At 35.9% G+C, this 19053-nt stretch overlaps 1 protein-coding gene across 3 annotated transcripts in view; it reads left to right on the forward strand.

Annotated features, from left to right (window-relative positions):
* The window catches only part of LOC148955730 (uncharacterized), a 60507-nt gene that overhangs the window by 28765 nt on the left and 12689 nt on the right, over positions 1 to 19053 (forward strand). The window contains exon 4 of one of the 3 annotated variants that reach the window (XM_089103781.1): positions 4824 to 5474. The exons of 1 other annotated variant lie outside the window; for it this stretch is intronic. In XM_089103781.1, the coding sequence (XP_088959907.1) occupies positions 4824 to 5362 (539 nt within the window). In that variant the 3' untranslated portion in view covers positions 5363 to 5474. One more of the 3 variants, XM_089103780.1, reaches the window with a different exon arrangement.

Raw genomic sequence — 19053 nt, forward strand, 5'->3', positions numbered from 1 at the left:
ATATAATGGAAGTAGACGAAACCTTGTTCTCCAAAAAGAAAAATAATGCAATTTGGAGGGCGGCAGTGATGACAGAAGGCAGAGCTCCTTTCAACGCGATTCTTAATGACATCTATGCGTTCTGGGCGGCCCGCTATCCTCAACTGCTGTAGTTTCTATAATACTAATTTTCAACACTAATACAATAATTCTCTGTGTTGTATTTCATTGTGATTAGCCTAACCTCACTGCTTTAGGACCGTATGCTACTCTTCGTTTTAGGATGAAGCGAATCAAGGACAAAATAGCCTTGAATGATTGCCCCCTTTGGTGATTTTCAGATAATCATAGTGAATAAAAACCAGCTTGAAATTAGGTTAGAAATTGAAAAATGACACCCTTTTCGTGATTTAGAAAATTGTTTTGTACGAACGAAACTTGTGGGATAGGATTTATTGGTCAAGTGAATTGTCAGGGATGATTTTTCAGGCTACTACTTTCAACCCTTGCCTAGGGTAAACAGTTGCTTTCAGACAAGTTTTTATTTGTATTTTCAGAATTTAGTTGAGCTTGGTAAGTGAAATCCAGAAACTGAACACTGTCAGTTCCAAGGGCTCGACTGCGTTCTTGTAAATGTTGAAGAAAGTACTGTCTGAAAAGCAATTGCGTATCCTACTGCAAAGCCTTATCCAAGGGGTTTACCCGGTCTGAAACCCCCCATTTTCTCCAAAAGGTTGGTCCGATTCGTAAAAATGTTACAAAAAATACGTTTAAATAAATTTTCTAGCGTTTTATATAAATTTTGTTCCCTTTCCCCTCCCTCTAAAAAAAATCCTGGGCATGGCCATGTCCTATTATAAGGTTTGAAAGATTCTATGGAGAGCGTCGATGTATTCCTGTTTTAGTATCAAAGCCAAAGTTAATGTACTAAATGAAAAGATGGCTACTAAGTAATATGCAAGAAAATTTTGTAAGGTGTGGGAAATGCGCCTATAAGTTGTTTTGTGTTCCAGGTACGGGTTGAAATTCAAACAATTTACCTGCGCACTCTAAAGAAGGCTATTAATATAGACTTAAAAAAAATTAAGACAAGTTAAGAACGATATTAAAACTAAATAGGAGCAGAAAGAAAGTCATTTAATGAGTTAAATTTTAAACGGATAGAATTTTTTGTAAATGAATAAATGAGAAGTGAACCGAACACAAATTCAAATGATCAAAATATCTTAAAATAACGAATACTACCAAGGATTAATAATAAAACCTAAAACGAACAGAAAGTTGCTATGAATATGAATGGGGAAAATGTCCTCTGCTCGCTTTTAAATGCCCCCTTATAAGACCCTTCTCTCATAAATTAGAAATATAATAGAATCAAGTCCTTCTTTAGCTTCGTTTCTATCAGACTGGGATCAGTGTGTCTTTTTTATTTATTAATTGTTATTTGCCACGGGTGTTTGAGAAATTGATAGCTATCGCCTTGTCAAAGTACATATTGTAGAATTAAATCAGACTCTTCTATAGCTGGAAATGTAGCTTTGAACACATCTTTGAAGATCTTTGAAATTAGGTCCAAGGTCTTCCTTAGATAAAAGTTGAAGTATAAGCTCATAAATTGTAAACACATCTAGAAGGTGAGTGGGAGGTGTATTGTCGGGTTAGCCATCTTCTGGTGCTCAGATGAGACTACATCTCGAAAAAATGGTGGTGTTGAACATAATCTTTTTTATATTTTTGATCCAATCCCTACATAAAACAAGTCTTAAGACCGCCTTGTCAGCACTGGGCAGACTAGGAGAAGTACGAGAAATTGAAGACTGAAAACATGCACATATTCGTTTGAGTCTTATTGGTAATGAAGGGGTGGAGTTAGGAACTCTGAGCATCTTCTTCAGCTTCAATTTGGTTTTGTATCTAATACTGAAGGTCTTATTGTAGCACCAAACTGTATAGGGAAAAAACGTAATCTTGGGCTTCTAAGATCCGTAATCTGTAAAAGGACGGTAATTCAGAATTTTCAAGTTGTAAAATATCGAAGTGATGTGCACAATACTCGGATTTCCTTGTTACTTTTAAGTGTACAAGGATCTGATCCTTGGAGGAAGGGAGTCAAAACATTTAAAAAATCACATTTTGGGCTACATTTTTTTAATTTTCCAGGGGATTGCCAGATTTGGAATTTGCCAAAGACTGAAGAAGAGGCAATTAGATTTTTCCAGAATAAGGGGTTGTTACCCAAAGCAAAAAAGTGCGTCAATGGACACAACATGATTTTATACTCTTACAAGAAGCAACATTATTGGAAGTGTAACACTAGGCCATGCTTGAAAACCGTCAATTTGCGTGTCAATACGTGGTTTTCTAAAAGTAAAATACCATTTGTTACTGCAGTTCGTTTCATTTATTGCTTTGTTTACGAATTGACGTCTGTGGCCTGGTGTAAACGAGAGCTAGGTATTTCTAACGAAACAGTTATCAATTGGAATAAAAACCTCCGTGAAGTGTGTGTGTTTTCTGTGCAACGGAAAAACTGTGAGAAAATTGGAGGAATCGGCCCTATAATGGAAGTAGACGAAACCTTGTTCTCCAAAAAGAAAAATAATGCAATTTGGCGGGCGGCAGTGATGACAGAAGGCAGAGCTCCTTTCAATGCGATTCTTGCTGACATCTATGCGTTCTGGGTGGCCCGTTTTCCATAACTCTTCTGTAGTTTCCGTAATACTATTTTTTAACACTAATACACAATTCTCCGTGTTTTAACACAATTCTCTGTGTTGTATTTAATTGTGATTAGCCTAACCTCACTGCTTTAGGACCGTATGCTACTCCTCGCTTTAGGATGAAGCGAATCAAGGACAGAATATCCCTGTATGATTGGCCCTTGTGATTTTCAGCTAATCAAAGTGAATAATAAAAACCAGATTGAAATTAGGTTAAAAATTGAAAAATGGCTACACGAAAATGGTTCTATACGAACGAAACTTGTGAGGTAGGATTTAAATTATCAAGTGAATTATCAGGGAGGATTTTTCAGGCTACTACTTTCGCCCCTTGCCTAGGGTTAAGAGTTGCTTTTCAGACAAGTTTTTTGTTTTGTATTTTTCAGAATTTAGTTGAGCTTGGAAAAGTGAAAGCCAGCATAATAAACAATAACACCAAAAGTTTCAAGGGGCTCAACTACGTTCTTGTAAATATTGAAGAAAGTACTATCCTACTGCAAATCCTTATCCAAGGGGTTTACCCGGTTTGAAACTTCCCATCCTCTCCAAAAGACTGGTCCGATTCTTACAAAAAATACGTATAAACAAATTTTGTAGCTTTTTGTAACATTTTTGTTCCCTTCCTCCCTCCCTCTAGAAAAAATCCTGGACATGGCCATGTCCTATTATAAGGTTTGAAAGATTCTATGGAGAGCGTCGATGTTGTCCTGTTTTAATATCAATGTCAACAATAGTGCATACCAAATGAAAAGGTGGCTACTAAGTAATATGCAAGAGAATTTTGTAAGGGGTGAGAAATCTGTCGAATAAGTTGTTTTATGTTCCAGGTATAGGTTAAAATTCAAACAATTCACCTGCGTACTCTAAAGAAATCTGTGTTAATATAGACTTTAAAAATTAAACAATTAGTTGTTTAAAGAAAAATTAAGTGCGATATCAAAACTTAATAGGAGCAGAAATAAAGTCATGTATTACGTCAAATTTTAAACGGATAGAAATTGTTGTAAAAAAAAATAAATGAGAAGTGAATCGAACATGAATTCAAACGATTAAAAATATATTAAAATAAAAAATACTAGTAAGGATGAATAATAAAACCTAAACCGAAGAAAAATTAACCATGAATATGAAGGGGGTAATATCCTCTGCTTGGTTTTAAATGTCCCCCCTTATAAGACCCATCTGTCGTAAATTATAAATCTAATAGAATCAAGTCCCTCTTTAGTTTCGTTTCTATCCGACTGGGATCAGTGTGTCCTTTTTATTTATTAATAGTTATTTGCTAAGGTTGTTTGAGGTATTGATAGCTATTGCCTTATCAAAACACACATTTTAAAATTGAATCACTCTTCTAAAGCTGGAAATATAGCTGCTTCATCTTTGAAGATCTCCGAAATTATGTTCAAGGTCTTTGTTTGATCAAAGTTGAAGTATAAGCTCATTAATGATAACTACCTCAGAAATTAGGGGGGGGGGTGTATTGTTGGGGTAACCTTCTTCTGGTGCTCAGATGAGCCTACCTCTCGAAAAAAATGGCGGTGTTGAACATAAACTTTTTTACATTCTTGATCCAATCCCTACATAAAACAAGTCTTTGATGTGCATCATATTTAAATCGTCAGCTGCAGGATGCAGAACTAGCTGATGCACCCTTCCTCCAACTAAGTTCAGGTGCTTGTGAGTGCTGCTACATTTTCCCATAGTTTTTCGTTTGATTCGTATGTTATTGAAGATAGCCGTGCCAGCACTGAGCAGACAAGGAAAGGTACGAGACGTTGAAGCATTAATTCAAGACGGAAAATAGACTATGCACATATTCATTAGAACCTTATTGGTAATTAAGGGTTGGAGATAGGAATTCTGAGCATCTTCCTCAGCTCCAGTTAGGTTTTTATATCTAATACTGACAATCTTATTCCCGTAGCACGAAAACTGTATAGGGGAAAACCGTAATCTTTGATTTTTAAGATCCGTAATTTGTAAAAGGACGGTAACTCATAATTTTCAAGTTGTAAAATATCGAATTGTTGCCCCTAACACTCGGATTTCCTAGTTACTGTTAGGAAGGGAATCAAAATATTTAAAAAAGTACATTTTTGGGCTACATTTTTTTCAATTTTCCAGGGGATTGCCAGATTTGGGATTTGCCAAGGACTGAAGAAGAGGCAATTAGATTTTTCCAGGATAAGGGGTTGTTGCCCAAAACAAAACAATGCGTCAATGGACACAACATGACTTTATACTCTATCGATAAAAAGCCTCGTTGGAGGTGTACAAGTAAGGCATGTCAGAAACAAGTCGGTTTGCGTGTCAATACGTGGTTTGCTGACAGTAGAATACCATTTGTTGCTGCAGTTCGCTTCATTTATTGCTGGGTTTATGAATTGACGTCTGTGGCCTGGTGTAAACGAGAGCTAGGTATTTGTCAACAAACAGTTGTCGATTGGAATAAATACCTCCGTGAAGTGTGTGTATTTTCTGTGCAACGGAAAAACTGTGAGAAAACTGGAGGAATAGGCCATATAATGGAAGTAGACGAAACCTTCTTCTCAAAAAAGAAAAATAATGCAATATGGCGGGCTGCAGTGACGACAGAAGGCAGAGCTCCCTTCAACGCGATTCTTACTGACATCTATGCTTTCTGGGCGGCCCGTTTCCCATAATTCTCTGTTGTATTTTTTTTTTGTACTAAATCCTTTTTTTCAGTACTAATACAATAATCATGTGCATTGTATTTCATTATGATTAATCATTATTAAAAAAAATACATCTTTGGAATGTTTGTAATAAAGAAATTGTTTTGTTTTTCATGTCTGCACTAGTAAGTTTGATGTCAGAATTAGCGCAGTAATTGAAATCGTCGAACGGTTGAAAGTATGATTCGAATCATAAGCTGACTAGTTTATGATTCTATATTACCCCTAGCCTTAAGAACTGAATCAAGGACAGAATAACCCTAAATGCTTAGCCCCTGTGGTGATTTTCAGCCAAAGAAAGTCAATATAAACCAGATTCATATTAGGCTAGAAAGTGAAAACTGGCGTCCTTTTCATAATTTGGAAATTTTTTCTATACGAACGAAACTTTGTGGGATTGGATTTATTGTCCTAATCAATTATTAGGGAGGATTCTCCAGGCTACTACTTACACCCCTTGCCTAGTATTAACAGTTGCTTTTTAGACAAGTTTTTTATATTTTACAGAACTTGATTGAATAAACATCAGCAGTTTCAGGGGCATCGATTACGTTTTTGTAAATATTGAAGAAAGTACTGTCCGAAAAGCGATTGCGTATCCTACTGCAAAGTCGTATCCATGGGGTTTATCCCGTTTGACCCCCCTCCCTCCCCCCGAAATGTTGGTCCAATTCGTAAAAATGCATTGTGTATAAACAAGTTTTGTTGAGTTTTTGAAAATTTTGTAGCCTTCCTCCCTTCTTCCCTCAAAAAAAAGAAGAAAAAAAAACTGGACATGGCCTTGTCCTATTGTAATGTTTGAAAGATTCTATAAAGATTTTTACTGCTGAAAAAAATTCAAAAAGAAAATGGGAGAACGATCAATGCCAAAAATAGTACATACCAAATGAAAAAAAGGCTACTAAGTAATATGCAAGAGAATTTTGTAAGGGGTGAAAAATGCGCCTAATAAGTTGTTTTGTGTTCCAGGTACAGGTTGAAATTCAAACCATTTACCTGCGTATTCGAAAGAAGTCTGTATTAATATAGACTTAAAAAAATAAATCAAATAATTAGCTATTTAAAGACAATTCAAAAGCGATATTAAAACTTAATAGGAGCAGAAATAAAGTCATGTCGCGAGTCAAAATTTAAACGGATATAAATGATTGTAAATGAATAAATGAGAAGTTTATCGAACGCAAATTCAAATGATTAAGAATATCTTAAAATAACGAATACTACTAAGGATGGGTAATAAAACCTAAAACGAACAAAAAATTACCATGAATATAAATAGGGAAAATATCCTCTGCTCGCTTTTAAGTGTCCCCCTCATAAGACCCATCTCTCATAAATTAGAAATCTAATAGAATGAAGTCCCTCTTCAGTTTTGCTTCTATCCGACTGGGATCAGTGTATCTTTTTTATTTATTAATAGCTATTTGCTACGGCTGTTTGAGATATTAGATAACTATCCCCTTATTCGCTTGTTATTTAAGATAGCCTTGCCAGCACTGAGCAGACTAGGGAAAGTACGAGAATTTGAAACATAAATTGAAGCTGAAAAATAGCCTATGCACATATTCATTTGAGTCTTATTGGTAATGAGGGGGGGGGGGGAATAGGAACTCTGAGCATCTTCCTCAGCTTGAGTTTCGTTTTTATATCGAATACTGAAGGTCTCATTCCCGCAGTGCCAGAACTATAAGGAAAAACCGTAATCTTATACTTCTAAGATCCATGATGTGTAAAAAGAACTCATAAATTTTCAAGTTGTAAAATATCGAATTGATGCACACAAGACTCGGATTTTCTAGTTACTGTTACGTGTACATGGATCTGATCCTTGGAGAAAGGGAGTCAAAATATAAAAAAAAACATTTTTGGGCTACATTTTTTTTTCAATTTTCCAGGGGATTGCCACATATGGGATTTGCCAAGGACTGAAGAAGAGGCAATTATAATTTTCCAGGACGAAGGGGTGTTGCCCAAAACAAAACAGTGCGTCAATATACACAGCATGACTTTATACTGTTTCGAGAAGCAGCCTTTTTGGAAGTGTAACAGTAGGCCATGTTTGAAGAGAGTCGGTTTGCGTGTCAATACGTGGTTTGCTAACAGTAGAATACCATTTGTTACTGCAGTTCGTTTCATTTATTGCTGGGTTAACGAATTGACGTCTGTGGCCTGGTGTAAACAAGAGCTAGGCATTTGTACACAAACAGTTATCGATTGGAGTAAATACCTTCATGAAGTGTGTGTGTTTTCTGTGCAACGGAACGACTGTGAGAAAATTGGAGGAATCGGCCCTATAATGGAATTAGACGAAACCTTGTTTCTCCAAAAAGAAAAATAATGCAATTTGGCGGGCGGCAGTGATGACAGAAGGCAGAACTCCTTTCAACGCGATTCTTAATGACATCTCTGCATTCTGGGCGGCCCGCTTTCCATAACTCTGTTGTAGTTTCCATAATACTAATTTCTTTCATACTAAATTCTAATTTTTTAATACTAATACGATAATTCTCTGTATTGTATTTTATTATGATTAACCTAACTTCACTGCTTGGATGTAGTCGACATAATGCTGAAGTGCAAACATGTCAAGTTATTAACGAAAGTCACGATTTGTGTTCAATTTTGGACCGTATGCTATCGCTCGCTTTAGGATGAAGTGAATCAAGGACAGAATAGCCCTCAATGATTAGCCCCTGTGGGGATTTTCAGCTAATCAAGGTGAATAAAAAACTGCTTGAAATTAAGTTAGAAGTTGAAAAATGTCCCTCTTTTCATGATTTGGAAAATTGTTCTATGCGAACGAAACTTGTGGGATTGGATAATTGTTCAGATGAATTATCAAGGATGATTTAACTGGCTAATGTTTTCCCCCCTTGCCTAAGGTAAACAGTTGCTGTTCAGACAAGTTTTCTTTATATTTTACAGAATTTAGTTGAGCTAGGTAAGTGAAAGCAAGCAACTAAACACTGTCAGTTTCAAGGGGCTCGACTGCGTTCTTGTAAATATTGAAGAAAGTATTGCCCGAAAAGCGATTGCGTATCCTACTGCAAAGCCGTATTCAAGGTGTTTACCCGTTTTTAACCCCCTCCCCACTATCTGAAATGTTGGCCCAATTCGTACAAAATAAAGTAAAAAAAAAAATACTCATAGACAAATTTTGTTGCTTAAAAAATGCCAAAAATAATCCATACCAAATTAAGAGGTAGCTACCAAGTAATATGCAAGAGAATTTTGTAAGGGTTTGAAAGATACGCCTAGTAACATGTTTTGTGTACCAGGTATAGGTTTGAAGTTCAAACATTTTCCAGCGTATTCGAAAGAAATCTGTATTAATATATACTTAAAAAAACAATCAAACAGTTTAGCTATTTAAAAACAAGTCAAGAGCTACATTAAAACTTAATAGGAGCAGAAATAAAGTCATGTAATAAGTCACACTTTAAAGGGATAGAAATTACTCTAAATGAATAAGTGAGAAGGGAATTGAAGATAAGTTCAAATGATTATAAAAAAAATCTTAAATTAGCGAATACTACTAAGGATGAATAATAAAGTCCCTCTTATAAGACCCATCTGTCATAAACTAGAAGTCAAATGGGGAAAATATCCTCTGTTTGTTTTTAAATGTCCCCTTATAAGACCCATGTATCATAAATTAGAAGTCTAATAGAATGAAGTCCCTCTTACGTTTGGTTTCTATCCAACTGGGCTCAGTGTGTCCTTTTTATTTATTTATTGCTATTTGCTACGGCTGTTTGAGATATTGATACCTATTACCTTATCAAAATACATAATTTAAAATCAAATCAGTCTCTTCTAAACCTGAAAATATATCTAATTCATCTTTGTGGGTGCTTGACATCAGGTCAAAGGTCTTTCTTTGATCAACGTTGAAGTATAAACTCATTAATTATAAACATATCTAGAAAGTTGGAGGTGTATTGTTGGAGTAGCCTTCTTCTGGTGCTCAGTTGAGCCTACGTCTCGAAAAAAAATATGTTAACATAAACTTTTTTATAAAATAATTCTCGGATACTCATCATATTAAAATCGTCAGCTGCAGGATGCAGAACTAGCTGATGCACCCTTCCCCCAACTAAGTTCAGGTGTTTATGAGGTCTGCTACATTTTCCCATAGTTTTTCGTTTGCTTTGCATTTTATTCAAGATTCAATACATTTCTGTCAAACAAAAAAAGAACAAGACCTGTACAAATCACCATATTATATATATATATATATATATATATATATATATATATATATATATATATATATATATATATATATATATATATATATATATATTTTAGAGAAATAGGATGAAATCTGCTGCACCCTTACTATTAATTAACACAACCGAAGAGAGAACGTGTTTTTGAAAAAACACGACCTGTACAAATAACCATATTTATATCATGTTTAAAAAAAATGGAGAAAAAGGATGAAATCTTCATTAAGTTACGGGCTCAAATTTTGTTTTTGGCTGGACAAGTTTCTGAGTAATTTTATAATTGTTTCTCTCAGGACACGAGGCACTATCACTGCGACCAGTAATGCCCGTTTAACTAAATTTGGATGAGCGGGTTTTAGTTAAGTTTTGGTTTATTTTTCAGTTTGTTGGATTTTCGCTGGTAGGGCTACTGATAATATAATTCTACCGTCTTTACCCTCCTCTGCATTTGAAAGTACCTGAAACGAGAAGCATGTTGCAGCTTAGGTTTTTTTTTCTCTTCAAAACTTGTATCAGCTCCCACTCGTATAAGTAAGTATCCGGTATATCCCCAAGGTATCCCAGTCATCTGGTTGATCTAAAACGAGTTAGTCGTTTATAGTATAACCAGCAATTTGTCCTGAATTTCTTGCCAGCAGCTCAACAATAGCCATACGCTAAAGTCTTTGAAGTGAAAACCGCCGCCGTTTTTTATCACCGCTTCAGAGACGAGTTTTGAATATATTTCTGCCTTCTGCATTTCACGGTTTCGAGAACATAGATCTTTAAGTGACCCTTCAAAATATAGAAAGTGTACACCATTATTTGTGTTCTTCTTTCTCTATAAACTGCTCATGACGCGTTCTTTGAAAATCCTGGACCCTGACTTCTAGAAATGGATACTCAGCTGTCACTCGTTTCAGTGAAGTACCTATACATTAACATGTTATTCATAAATTGCTATACATTAATTTCTGGTCAGAAACTTCGCAATAAACAATTAAATGAACCGAAATGATAGTTACTGTTTCTGAATTGGTATTGAACGATAATTTTCTCTCGCGAGACATTTTCTTTTTTTTCAAAAAGAGTTTTTAAGCTTTTACTATGGGCTTGACTTTACCCTTTACTAGGCTTCTCCGGGAGGGGCAATTATGATCTACCTCCAAGACAGTCTAGGAGAGTTAAAGGTTTATCTTTTAAGATAATTCAAAGTTTAAGGTGTATTTTAAGGAAGAGCAAGGAAAGTAGTAATAATTCTAAATAGACGAAAAGTGGGGAGATGTTTACCTCTAATGTTTACCTAATGTCTACGGAATAAGGAGGAAGAGTGGGGTTTTCTAAGACCAAAATTAGTCCGAAGCCCTTTACTCTTCTTGGGAATTATGAACTTATAAGTCATTCTAGTATTTTGTTATATTACTGCTATTCTATCTTTTAAGCGGGGGTTTCAAAGAAATTAGTCTTGATCGTAGAGTACTTCTTAAAAGGTGAAAATTTAGACTGGCAGTTCGAAATCTTTTGTATGATTAAAAGAAACACGTTTCGAAATGAATGGCTGCTTTATTATTTTGATTATTTTTTAATCTATTTAAAAATATTTTATTATTATTATATATATTATATATATATTATATTTATTATTATATTATTTTTTAAGGTTCTTTATTATTTTGCAAAATTAGACCTATTAGAATTTGGTTTTGATACTGACCAAGTGGCAATTTGTGTACTTTAAAATAACGTGTCACGTTTTGGCTCTCAACAGGTCCAGGCTTAACTAGTGTCTTTAGAACCAAGGACATTTGTGTTAATCTTATGGGTTTCCTCATAATAATCATTACGTTCAATCTAGTCTTATGTGCTATCCACTGAAAGACTGGATGAAAATTTACTAATCATATATTTTATTTGGGGGATGGAGAGGTAGTTATTGAAAAAATAGCAGATGGACATTTTCACACTTGATAGTTGGAAGTTTAACCGTATTTATTCGTGTTTATATTTTGTGGGGAAAAACTTGTGTAGAATTGGGTTTATAAGTTACCTGTCCGAAAAGAGGTATTTACCCTAATTATCGAAACATTTTTGAATTAATGTTTCATTGATATCACAATTTATGACTGCGTTTATAGTTTACATATACCAATACTCTTTGCTTTGGCACTTTAGTTACACTGCCTATTAACAATCTTTTGTGTATTTTAAGCAATTTTGATAACATCGCTGCATTAAAAAAAAATAAGATCAATTGCAATTACTTTACTTCTTTAAGAAGAAGGTCACATTGCAGAATTATGAAACATTGATTCAAAAATCATCTGCGGATTTTTATACAAAAGTTTCTCGCTAAAGTAGTGTCAAGATCTAAGTGCAATGCCTCAAGTTTGACTGAACATAATGGTATAATATTACTAGAATCCGGTATGCATCATTTGGAAGAAGTTGGAAGTCATTCAAAATGTAAACGACGCTGCGTTGTATGCTACGTAAAAACTGCGGAAACATTGGGTCGAGTCCTAGCCCAAAGTAAAACTCCAAGAAGCAAATTTAAGTGTGTGCAATGTAACAGATTTTTTTGTGTGGATTGTTTTCGTAGCTATCATAACTTGTGAAGTAAACAGTGGTGTAGAGAGGTGTTTTTTCAGTCCTACTCTTTACCCGAAACCACATGCTCCCAAATTGAGTGTTGTCGTGAGTATTGACATAAGTTAAGAACGGATCGTCTTTTATTCTGGGTTGTAAACGAATATTCTCTTCAGACAGAATACCTTCATGCTCAGAATTCAAAATCGTGCCCAGTTTAATATATATCCTAGATGTAAATATGACAATTGTCAACAGTGTATGAAAAAGTGCCATTTTAACACAAATAGTATCAGGTTGTATTAAATGGTCCTCTCAAGTGGCTTTTGAAACCACCTCAGTTGGCAACAAAGTCATTAACAGATATAAAAGAATGCTGCTTTATTCATTTCTATTAATTATTGTAGGGAACTTGAGTGTGCTAGGGGACAGGGAGAGGGGCCAACTTTGTCTAATAGCGATGGATGGGCTGAACAGTTTCTGATCCTTTGCTGCATACTGAAAATATTTTGAGTTTTAAAGAGACTGCTGTTCTTAACATGTCCATCAGCAAAAATATATTTGGGAGGGGGGAACAAAAATCTTAAGAGGGTGGTTCCAAGAACCCCCAACCCCCTTTATACTTAGCCTAGTGATAAAATGACTATTCGATAGTTCAGAAAGCTGTTGAATTAGGTGAATTAAACTGTCGGGAATAGACCTAATGCGTAAAATTGGGCCTTGGAAGAGGTGGCTGTCTTCACGTAATCTTCCAAGCTTTACAAGTAGTGAAGGGGTGCAGATCGAAATTCTGAGCACCTTTGGGTTACCAGAACTAGAGTTTGGTATGCTAAAATATGTATTCACATATCAATAAAACTTTGCTAATGCATTAATAATCTCTTAAAGGGGTGATAACATAACATAAATAGATATAAAAAATTTATAAAAATGTGAAAATTTTCAAGTATTGAAAACGAGACACACATTGTTGTTACAGGTACATTTGTACCTGGTTCTGATTCTTAAAGGAAGGGAGTCAAAAATGAAAAAAAAATTGTTTCTAAGAAAGAGGTCGTTTGAATCTGTTTAGATTAGTTCCCCCCCCCCCCCTTTGTGTATACATTTTTTTTATTTAAATATTTAGAAGAAAAACTTCAAAAAAAATGATTAGCGGACTGTTTGCAGTCCGTACACCTTATGCTACACCGCTGTAGTACTGTTTCTTACATTGTGTATATTATTGGGTTTTTATCGTCTGTAAAATTACATTTTGAAGTTTTCTATTAAAGAAATAGTTCTGTTTTGTGTGTATGTAGTTTTGCTATCAGAGCTAGGGCAGTGGTTTAAACAGTCAAACATCTGAAATATTGTTCGTCTCCTAGTCTAATTTATTAGAGCTGCACTTTTAGCCTTACTTTGAGAAGTGAATCAATGTCAGGATGTCTCCAAATGCGTTGCCCCTGTTGCCATTTTGGGCTATAGAAAATGAATGAAACCAGCAGGAACAAAGTTAGAAATTGTAGAAATAACGGCTTTTTAGTAATTAGGAAGGTTGTTGTGCTATGTGAACCAAGTTTTTCGAAAGGACTTGTCCAAATCGGGGACTGAGAAGGAGTATTTTACCTGCTGCTTTAATATCTTGTCTAGGACAAATAAATATTTTCCAAACGCTCTAAATTTCATTCATGTTGCTCAACTGCTTTCTTGAAAGGCTTGAAGAAAGTGGTGTACGAAAAAGTTATTACGTATCCTACTTGCAAGGCTTGACAGATTCCATGAAGATAATTTAGTCCAGCAAATGTACAAAAAAGAAAGCGAAAGGGTGTCATATGAATCTAGGTAAATGAAGTAGAGGCTAAAAAGTGTTTCCGTACCCTAGTTGGAAGGCTTGAAAGATTGTGCGAAGACACTATTTTTACTTTGACTTTATCATTATCAGTCTTAATTTTGAAAGAATAGAAATATTTCATGCTTGGCTTTAGATATCGTTCGGTCAGGCCGTTAGGAAGGGACCTCCCATTTGATGTGAAGATAATTTATTTCTCGGTTTTTTCAAAGTTAGGACTATTTTCGAGAATTTTTTTCAGGTCTTGCGATTAGGGAGCTCAAGAACCTTCTCGAAATCGCTATAGGTGGGAAATGTATTCATGTAAGTTTCGATAATACACACACACAAAGAAACATTTTCCGAAATATTAAAATGTTGTTGCTATTTGCGTTTACTGAAATAAAAGAGATCTTGTTTTTGGTAACACAGTCGATTCTTACGTCTTCAACTAACAAGAGGCAAAGTATTCTATTTTTATCATAGGGAAGATGATGGAATTCTTATCTTCAGGGGGAATTTCGATAATCCTTCTCTATTCGTCTGTTAGCCTTGAGAGATGCTACCTCAGTTCCATTGATATCCATTTTACTATTGCTCTTTCTCGTCAATTCTTTCGTCAAATGGATACACCGAGGAATAGAGTGGCATTCGCCTAAATTACCATAGCCCACCATTTTTCCCAAACTGTTTACCTTTCGGGTTGAGGCCAAATTAGCCAACAGAGCTCCTCCGCTCATCTCTTCTCAGAACTTCCTTAATTTCTGCCACCCCTTTCGAGGGTACCTGCTTTTCATTTGGTCTCAACTAGATTGTCACACATAAATAGCCAGCCATCTTTGCCTGCCTATCACTCATAGAATGTAACCTAACCCTCTTACCTAACTTTTCTTCGCTTTTAACAAATATAGTGGAACCGATTTTCTCTTCGAATGGATTTGCTGAGAGACAGACTCGAATTCTCTCAATTTTGTTGAACACAATCCCCGTAAACCTACTGAGGGCTTTCTTAAAATATCTGCCCACCTCCGCCGAAGACATTCTGTTTTTGTGTCCTCGGCTGAGTTGCCAAAAGCTTTACACAATTTTCATGCTTCATCCGAAGAACAAGACCTGGTCATCTTGATTTAATTACAGGTCTATAAATTACGATTGAACCACATTTTTTTTACCATCTCGTTTTAGATACAATCGCTAAGACGAGTAACTAAAACCGTCCTTAGACAACGTCTGTCGAATATATCTAGCTTATATTCCTTGAGTTTTGTAAGTACCTACGTCTCAAAGCCATATTTAACAACAGTCATTACCGTCACTTTTATCTACTTGATTTTAGTTCAAAGAATTGTCTTCTAATTCGTATGATTTTTTTTACTTTTAAGACTAAACAACATCCCATGCTTTGACTACATCTTTGCTGAATTCACGTTCTTTTGTAATAAACTACCTATGTGAAAATGAAATAACCCACTTCGTCCGTTTCCTTGATACCATACATAGATTCTTCGTCTCAATTTATTCATATTTTAAGCAACTTACCTTTTTCATCATTAATTTTCGATGCCTGTTCTTGCTTCCTGAACTCTCAAATTTTCCGAAATTAGTATGTTTCATCCTCTTTCCGTTGGAAAGCAGAAGAGCATCATGTTCTCCCTGTTTAGCACCAACACTAAAGATCCCTGAACGGCAATAGTCCAGTCATTCCACCGGTTGACCTAGAATGATACAAATATATCGTTCAATATTCGGATTGAACAAAAAATCCACCGATATAAAAAAATAGCTATCTAACCCTTACGGAAAATGGTCAGATTTGAGGTTGGGGCTGAGAGGTAGAGTAAAAGTTGAATTTCTAAGTTACTTTCTACAGATGAGCAGAAAGTTCATTTTCTGGAGTGAAAATAGAATAAGACAAGAATTTGGCATCAGATTTGCTTCCCGTGTTGTTTTTAGGGGCTAGATACTCAATACAGCCTAAATTTCCTGGAGTTGGACAAACTAACGAGGGGAAACCTCTTGCATGTCGGAACTGCCCAGTCTATACTGATCTGGTATATACGGGACGTCAAATCAGTGGATTGCTGAATAAAAGACTGCGTATGTTATGACTAATAAGGTATAGAATTGAAGATATAAAGCAAAGCATACAGGTAAATATATTTAAGGTATAAAGATATGCAAGAAGTTTTTTGCAGAAACAACTTTGTTTAAACTTGGTTGTGTTTGTCTTCCCACTCACTAATATTTGATCCATTTGTGCGGTTTGTCCCTCTGCGCTCCTTGCTGGTCTAACTTCATTTTAGGTCGTGCTTGAAACAGGAACGCCTACATGACCCGCAATTCAGTTTACAGTATCATCAAGAAAACGAAAGCAGATCTTTTGAGGCTTCCGTTGTTAACTGGTGAATTGGCTTTGATTTCGACCCTCCGTCCTTACAAACGTCACAGCTCTAGTGAACAATCTAGATCCTTCCACTATTGTGCTTGACTCTTTATAAATGAAATTTGCATGCATCTAACTTTGGTGGTGGGATTTCAGGTTCCATGAACACTTCAGAGAAGATACCAGTTTCTACAAACTTGTAGTGGGCATGTCAGAAAGGCAAATCTCAGCTTGTAAACATCATGAGCCATAGCTTTGAGGCACAAGATCTATCTGTAGTTCTTTGCTTAGAATGTTTCAGACTAATTCAGATCAGAAATCGTGTTTTCGCTGTCAACTTCATCTAGAGTCACAACCCCACGCTGTAAACCAATATGCATGGTGGCCTAGTCTTCATTTTCCAGTTCATACTAGTTAAGTAGTTATTCCACATCTGCGCTCGAAAAGTCAGTGACGAGGAGAGTATTTAGCACCCAAGAAGCAGTTCATGTACAGCTCTTGAACTTGCCTTTCCACTTGATATACGTTTAACAATGTTTGAAGTATAAATCACTTCAAGAACTCCTGTTATCCCCGAGTCCTGCTTTAGGATTCCTATGCTTGCTGTTAAGCTCGTGACCGCTTAGAATGGACTGAGCTTCAGAACCATGTTTCGTAAAGGTGAGTCCAAAGGATCCAGTTCGACGATGTTGAAGACTTCCGGGCTTAAAGGTAAGTGAAATGTCAGCTTTAGTTTCACATTCGGTTTCTTACACTACTTAACTACAAGCCACATGGTTGTGTATATGCATGCCAGGCAGGATGGGTATATATCCATCATAGCGATGAAAAAATGGATTCAGCAGAGGAATGGTCTTAAGCTTCATTACAATAGTAAACAGGTTTAGGGTACCTTGCCATCCGGTGAGATTATTGCGAAAACTCTTCGCCATTTTCCAGAGGAGAGCGACATTAGTGTTTGACACTTCATCTGTGACGGATAAAGGTACGCCACTGGGCACTCTTACCTGACTCAAATTGATCCATATATTCCTTTATTTTTTTTTGGCTAAATTATTTTCCCTGTAGCCGTACAGTGTTTAAGGGTCATGGTCAACATTGACAGTAACAGTTTGAGCATGGTAGCAAAGTTACCCTGCTTATACCCAGCGAGCTAACAACCGCAGCGCTTCTCGCAAACGTTTTCGCTTTGGCATAAGACGGAACAATAACTTAACTTATATAGATTGTCGATGAGATTTTTGCCGTGGAAGTGTTGATTGGTATGGATAGTGTCAGCTGCAGAAAATACCGAATAGCTCGTGGCCTAGTTGCTTGCACACACATTAAATGATCGAGCTAATTTAATTTTCTACTTTTTCTTAGTAATGACCAGAGATATAAGAAACAAGGGAAGAGACTGGAAGAAAGCCAACTAAATTTTCTATGCTAAGTCTCTTTGGAGTCAGGACACAAGTCTGTACTCTGACTTATGCCTTTGAAAAAGTCCTTAAATATGACCGCCGCCTTTTTTGTGTTTTTCTTTCTTTTTTATCGAACTGTAGATTAGAATTCGTTAAGTATGAATTCTGTGCTTTTCGAACTGTCATCATGCTCTTTTTCTACTAGTTTTTGAGATTGTGTGTTGATCACTAAACTGTGTGTTGTAGCCTACTTGTTCAATCATTCTTTTCATGTCCTTGTTAGTACAATGTATCTCGTCCTAAGTCTCCCAGGGACTTGCTTCTTTTCTTAACCAAGTTCTTGATCGTCCATGTTCATCATCGTTTGCCTCGAAGTATATTAATGTCTTTTTGAACGCTTCAAGTTGCTCCTCATCTCGAGGTTTCCCTTATCCTAATTCTTGGCTTACAGCAAGAGTGCATGCATTATTTCTTGGAGTAATTATATTCAGATAATAAGTCTTATGATAAACAACATGGGTAGCGTGTTGATCTCACCAATTGCTCTTAAACTATCTTCGATGTCTTTAGCTTGCACGAATAAGAAGTTTGCCATCTTTGAGTTTTTATCGAGGGATACAATTTTTGCATAAAATAAACAGTGTTGCTCGAATTGATACATGCCAAACGACCTTGAGAACGACCTCACCTTTCAGCCGTGATTATATTTTTCTTCGGTTTTAAGTATTTATCGATGTACTTCCTGTTAATGTAGCTCAGCGTCACGCTTTATGAACTGCTTCATCAGTTACAGTAGTGAGGTTCTAATCACAGGCTTCACTAGTATGGCTGATTGTTTCCGCCTCTTTCGCTCACCGCAACTTCATTGGGATTTGAGGTTTCCTAGTTATGAAGAATGCAGCTCGAACCCGTGTTTATGGAGGGCTCCTGCAAAAGATAAATGGCAATAATTCCAGTACCTCACTACAAAAAGTTAGATAAATTATTTTTGAGCTCGTAATATTTATAAACTCCTAAGGACTAACATAACGTCCAAATACATGCCATAATTGGATTTTCCGCATTTTTCGCCCCGGAAGTCCTTAAAATAAGTTCATCTAGGAAAAAGATATTTCATGCTCTCTACCTCAACCTCACGTTTAGCCAGTTTATGGAGTGCCGGGGTCGATAAAGTTTTTTTACAATCAGTGTATTTTTTTGGTATGGATTGAGAAAGAAAAATTTGTATTGCAATTGTGTTGCCCTTTTCCTTTCGTAGATATTTCGGA

The sequence above is a fragment of the Artemia sp. Qi Xiang Cuo genome, chromosome 2 (genome assembly GCF_049724085.1).
Source record: "Artemia sp. Qi Xiang Cuo chromosome 2, ASM4972408v1, whole genome shotgun sequence".
Taxonomy (NCBI): Eukaryota; Metazoa; Arthropoda; class Branchiopoda; order Anostraca; family Artemiidae; genus Artemia; species Artemia sp. Qi Xiang Cuo.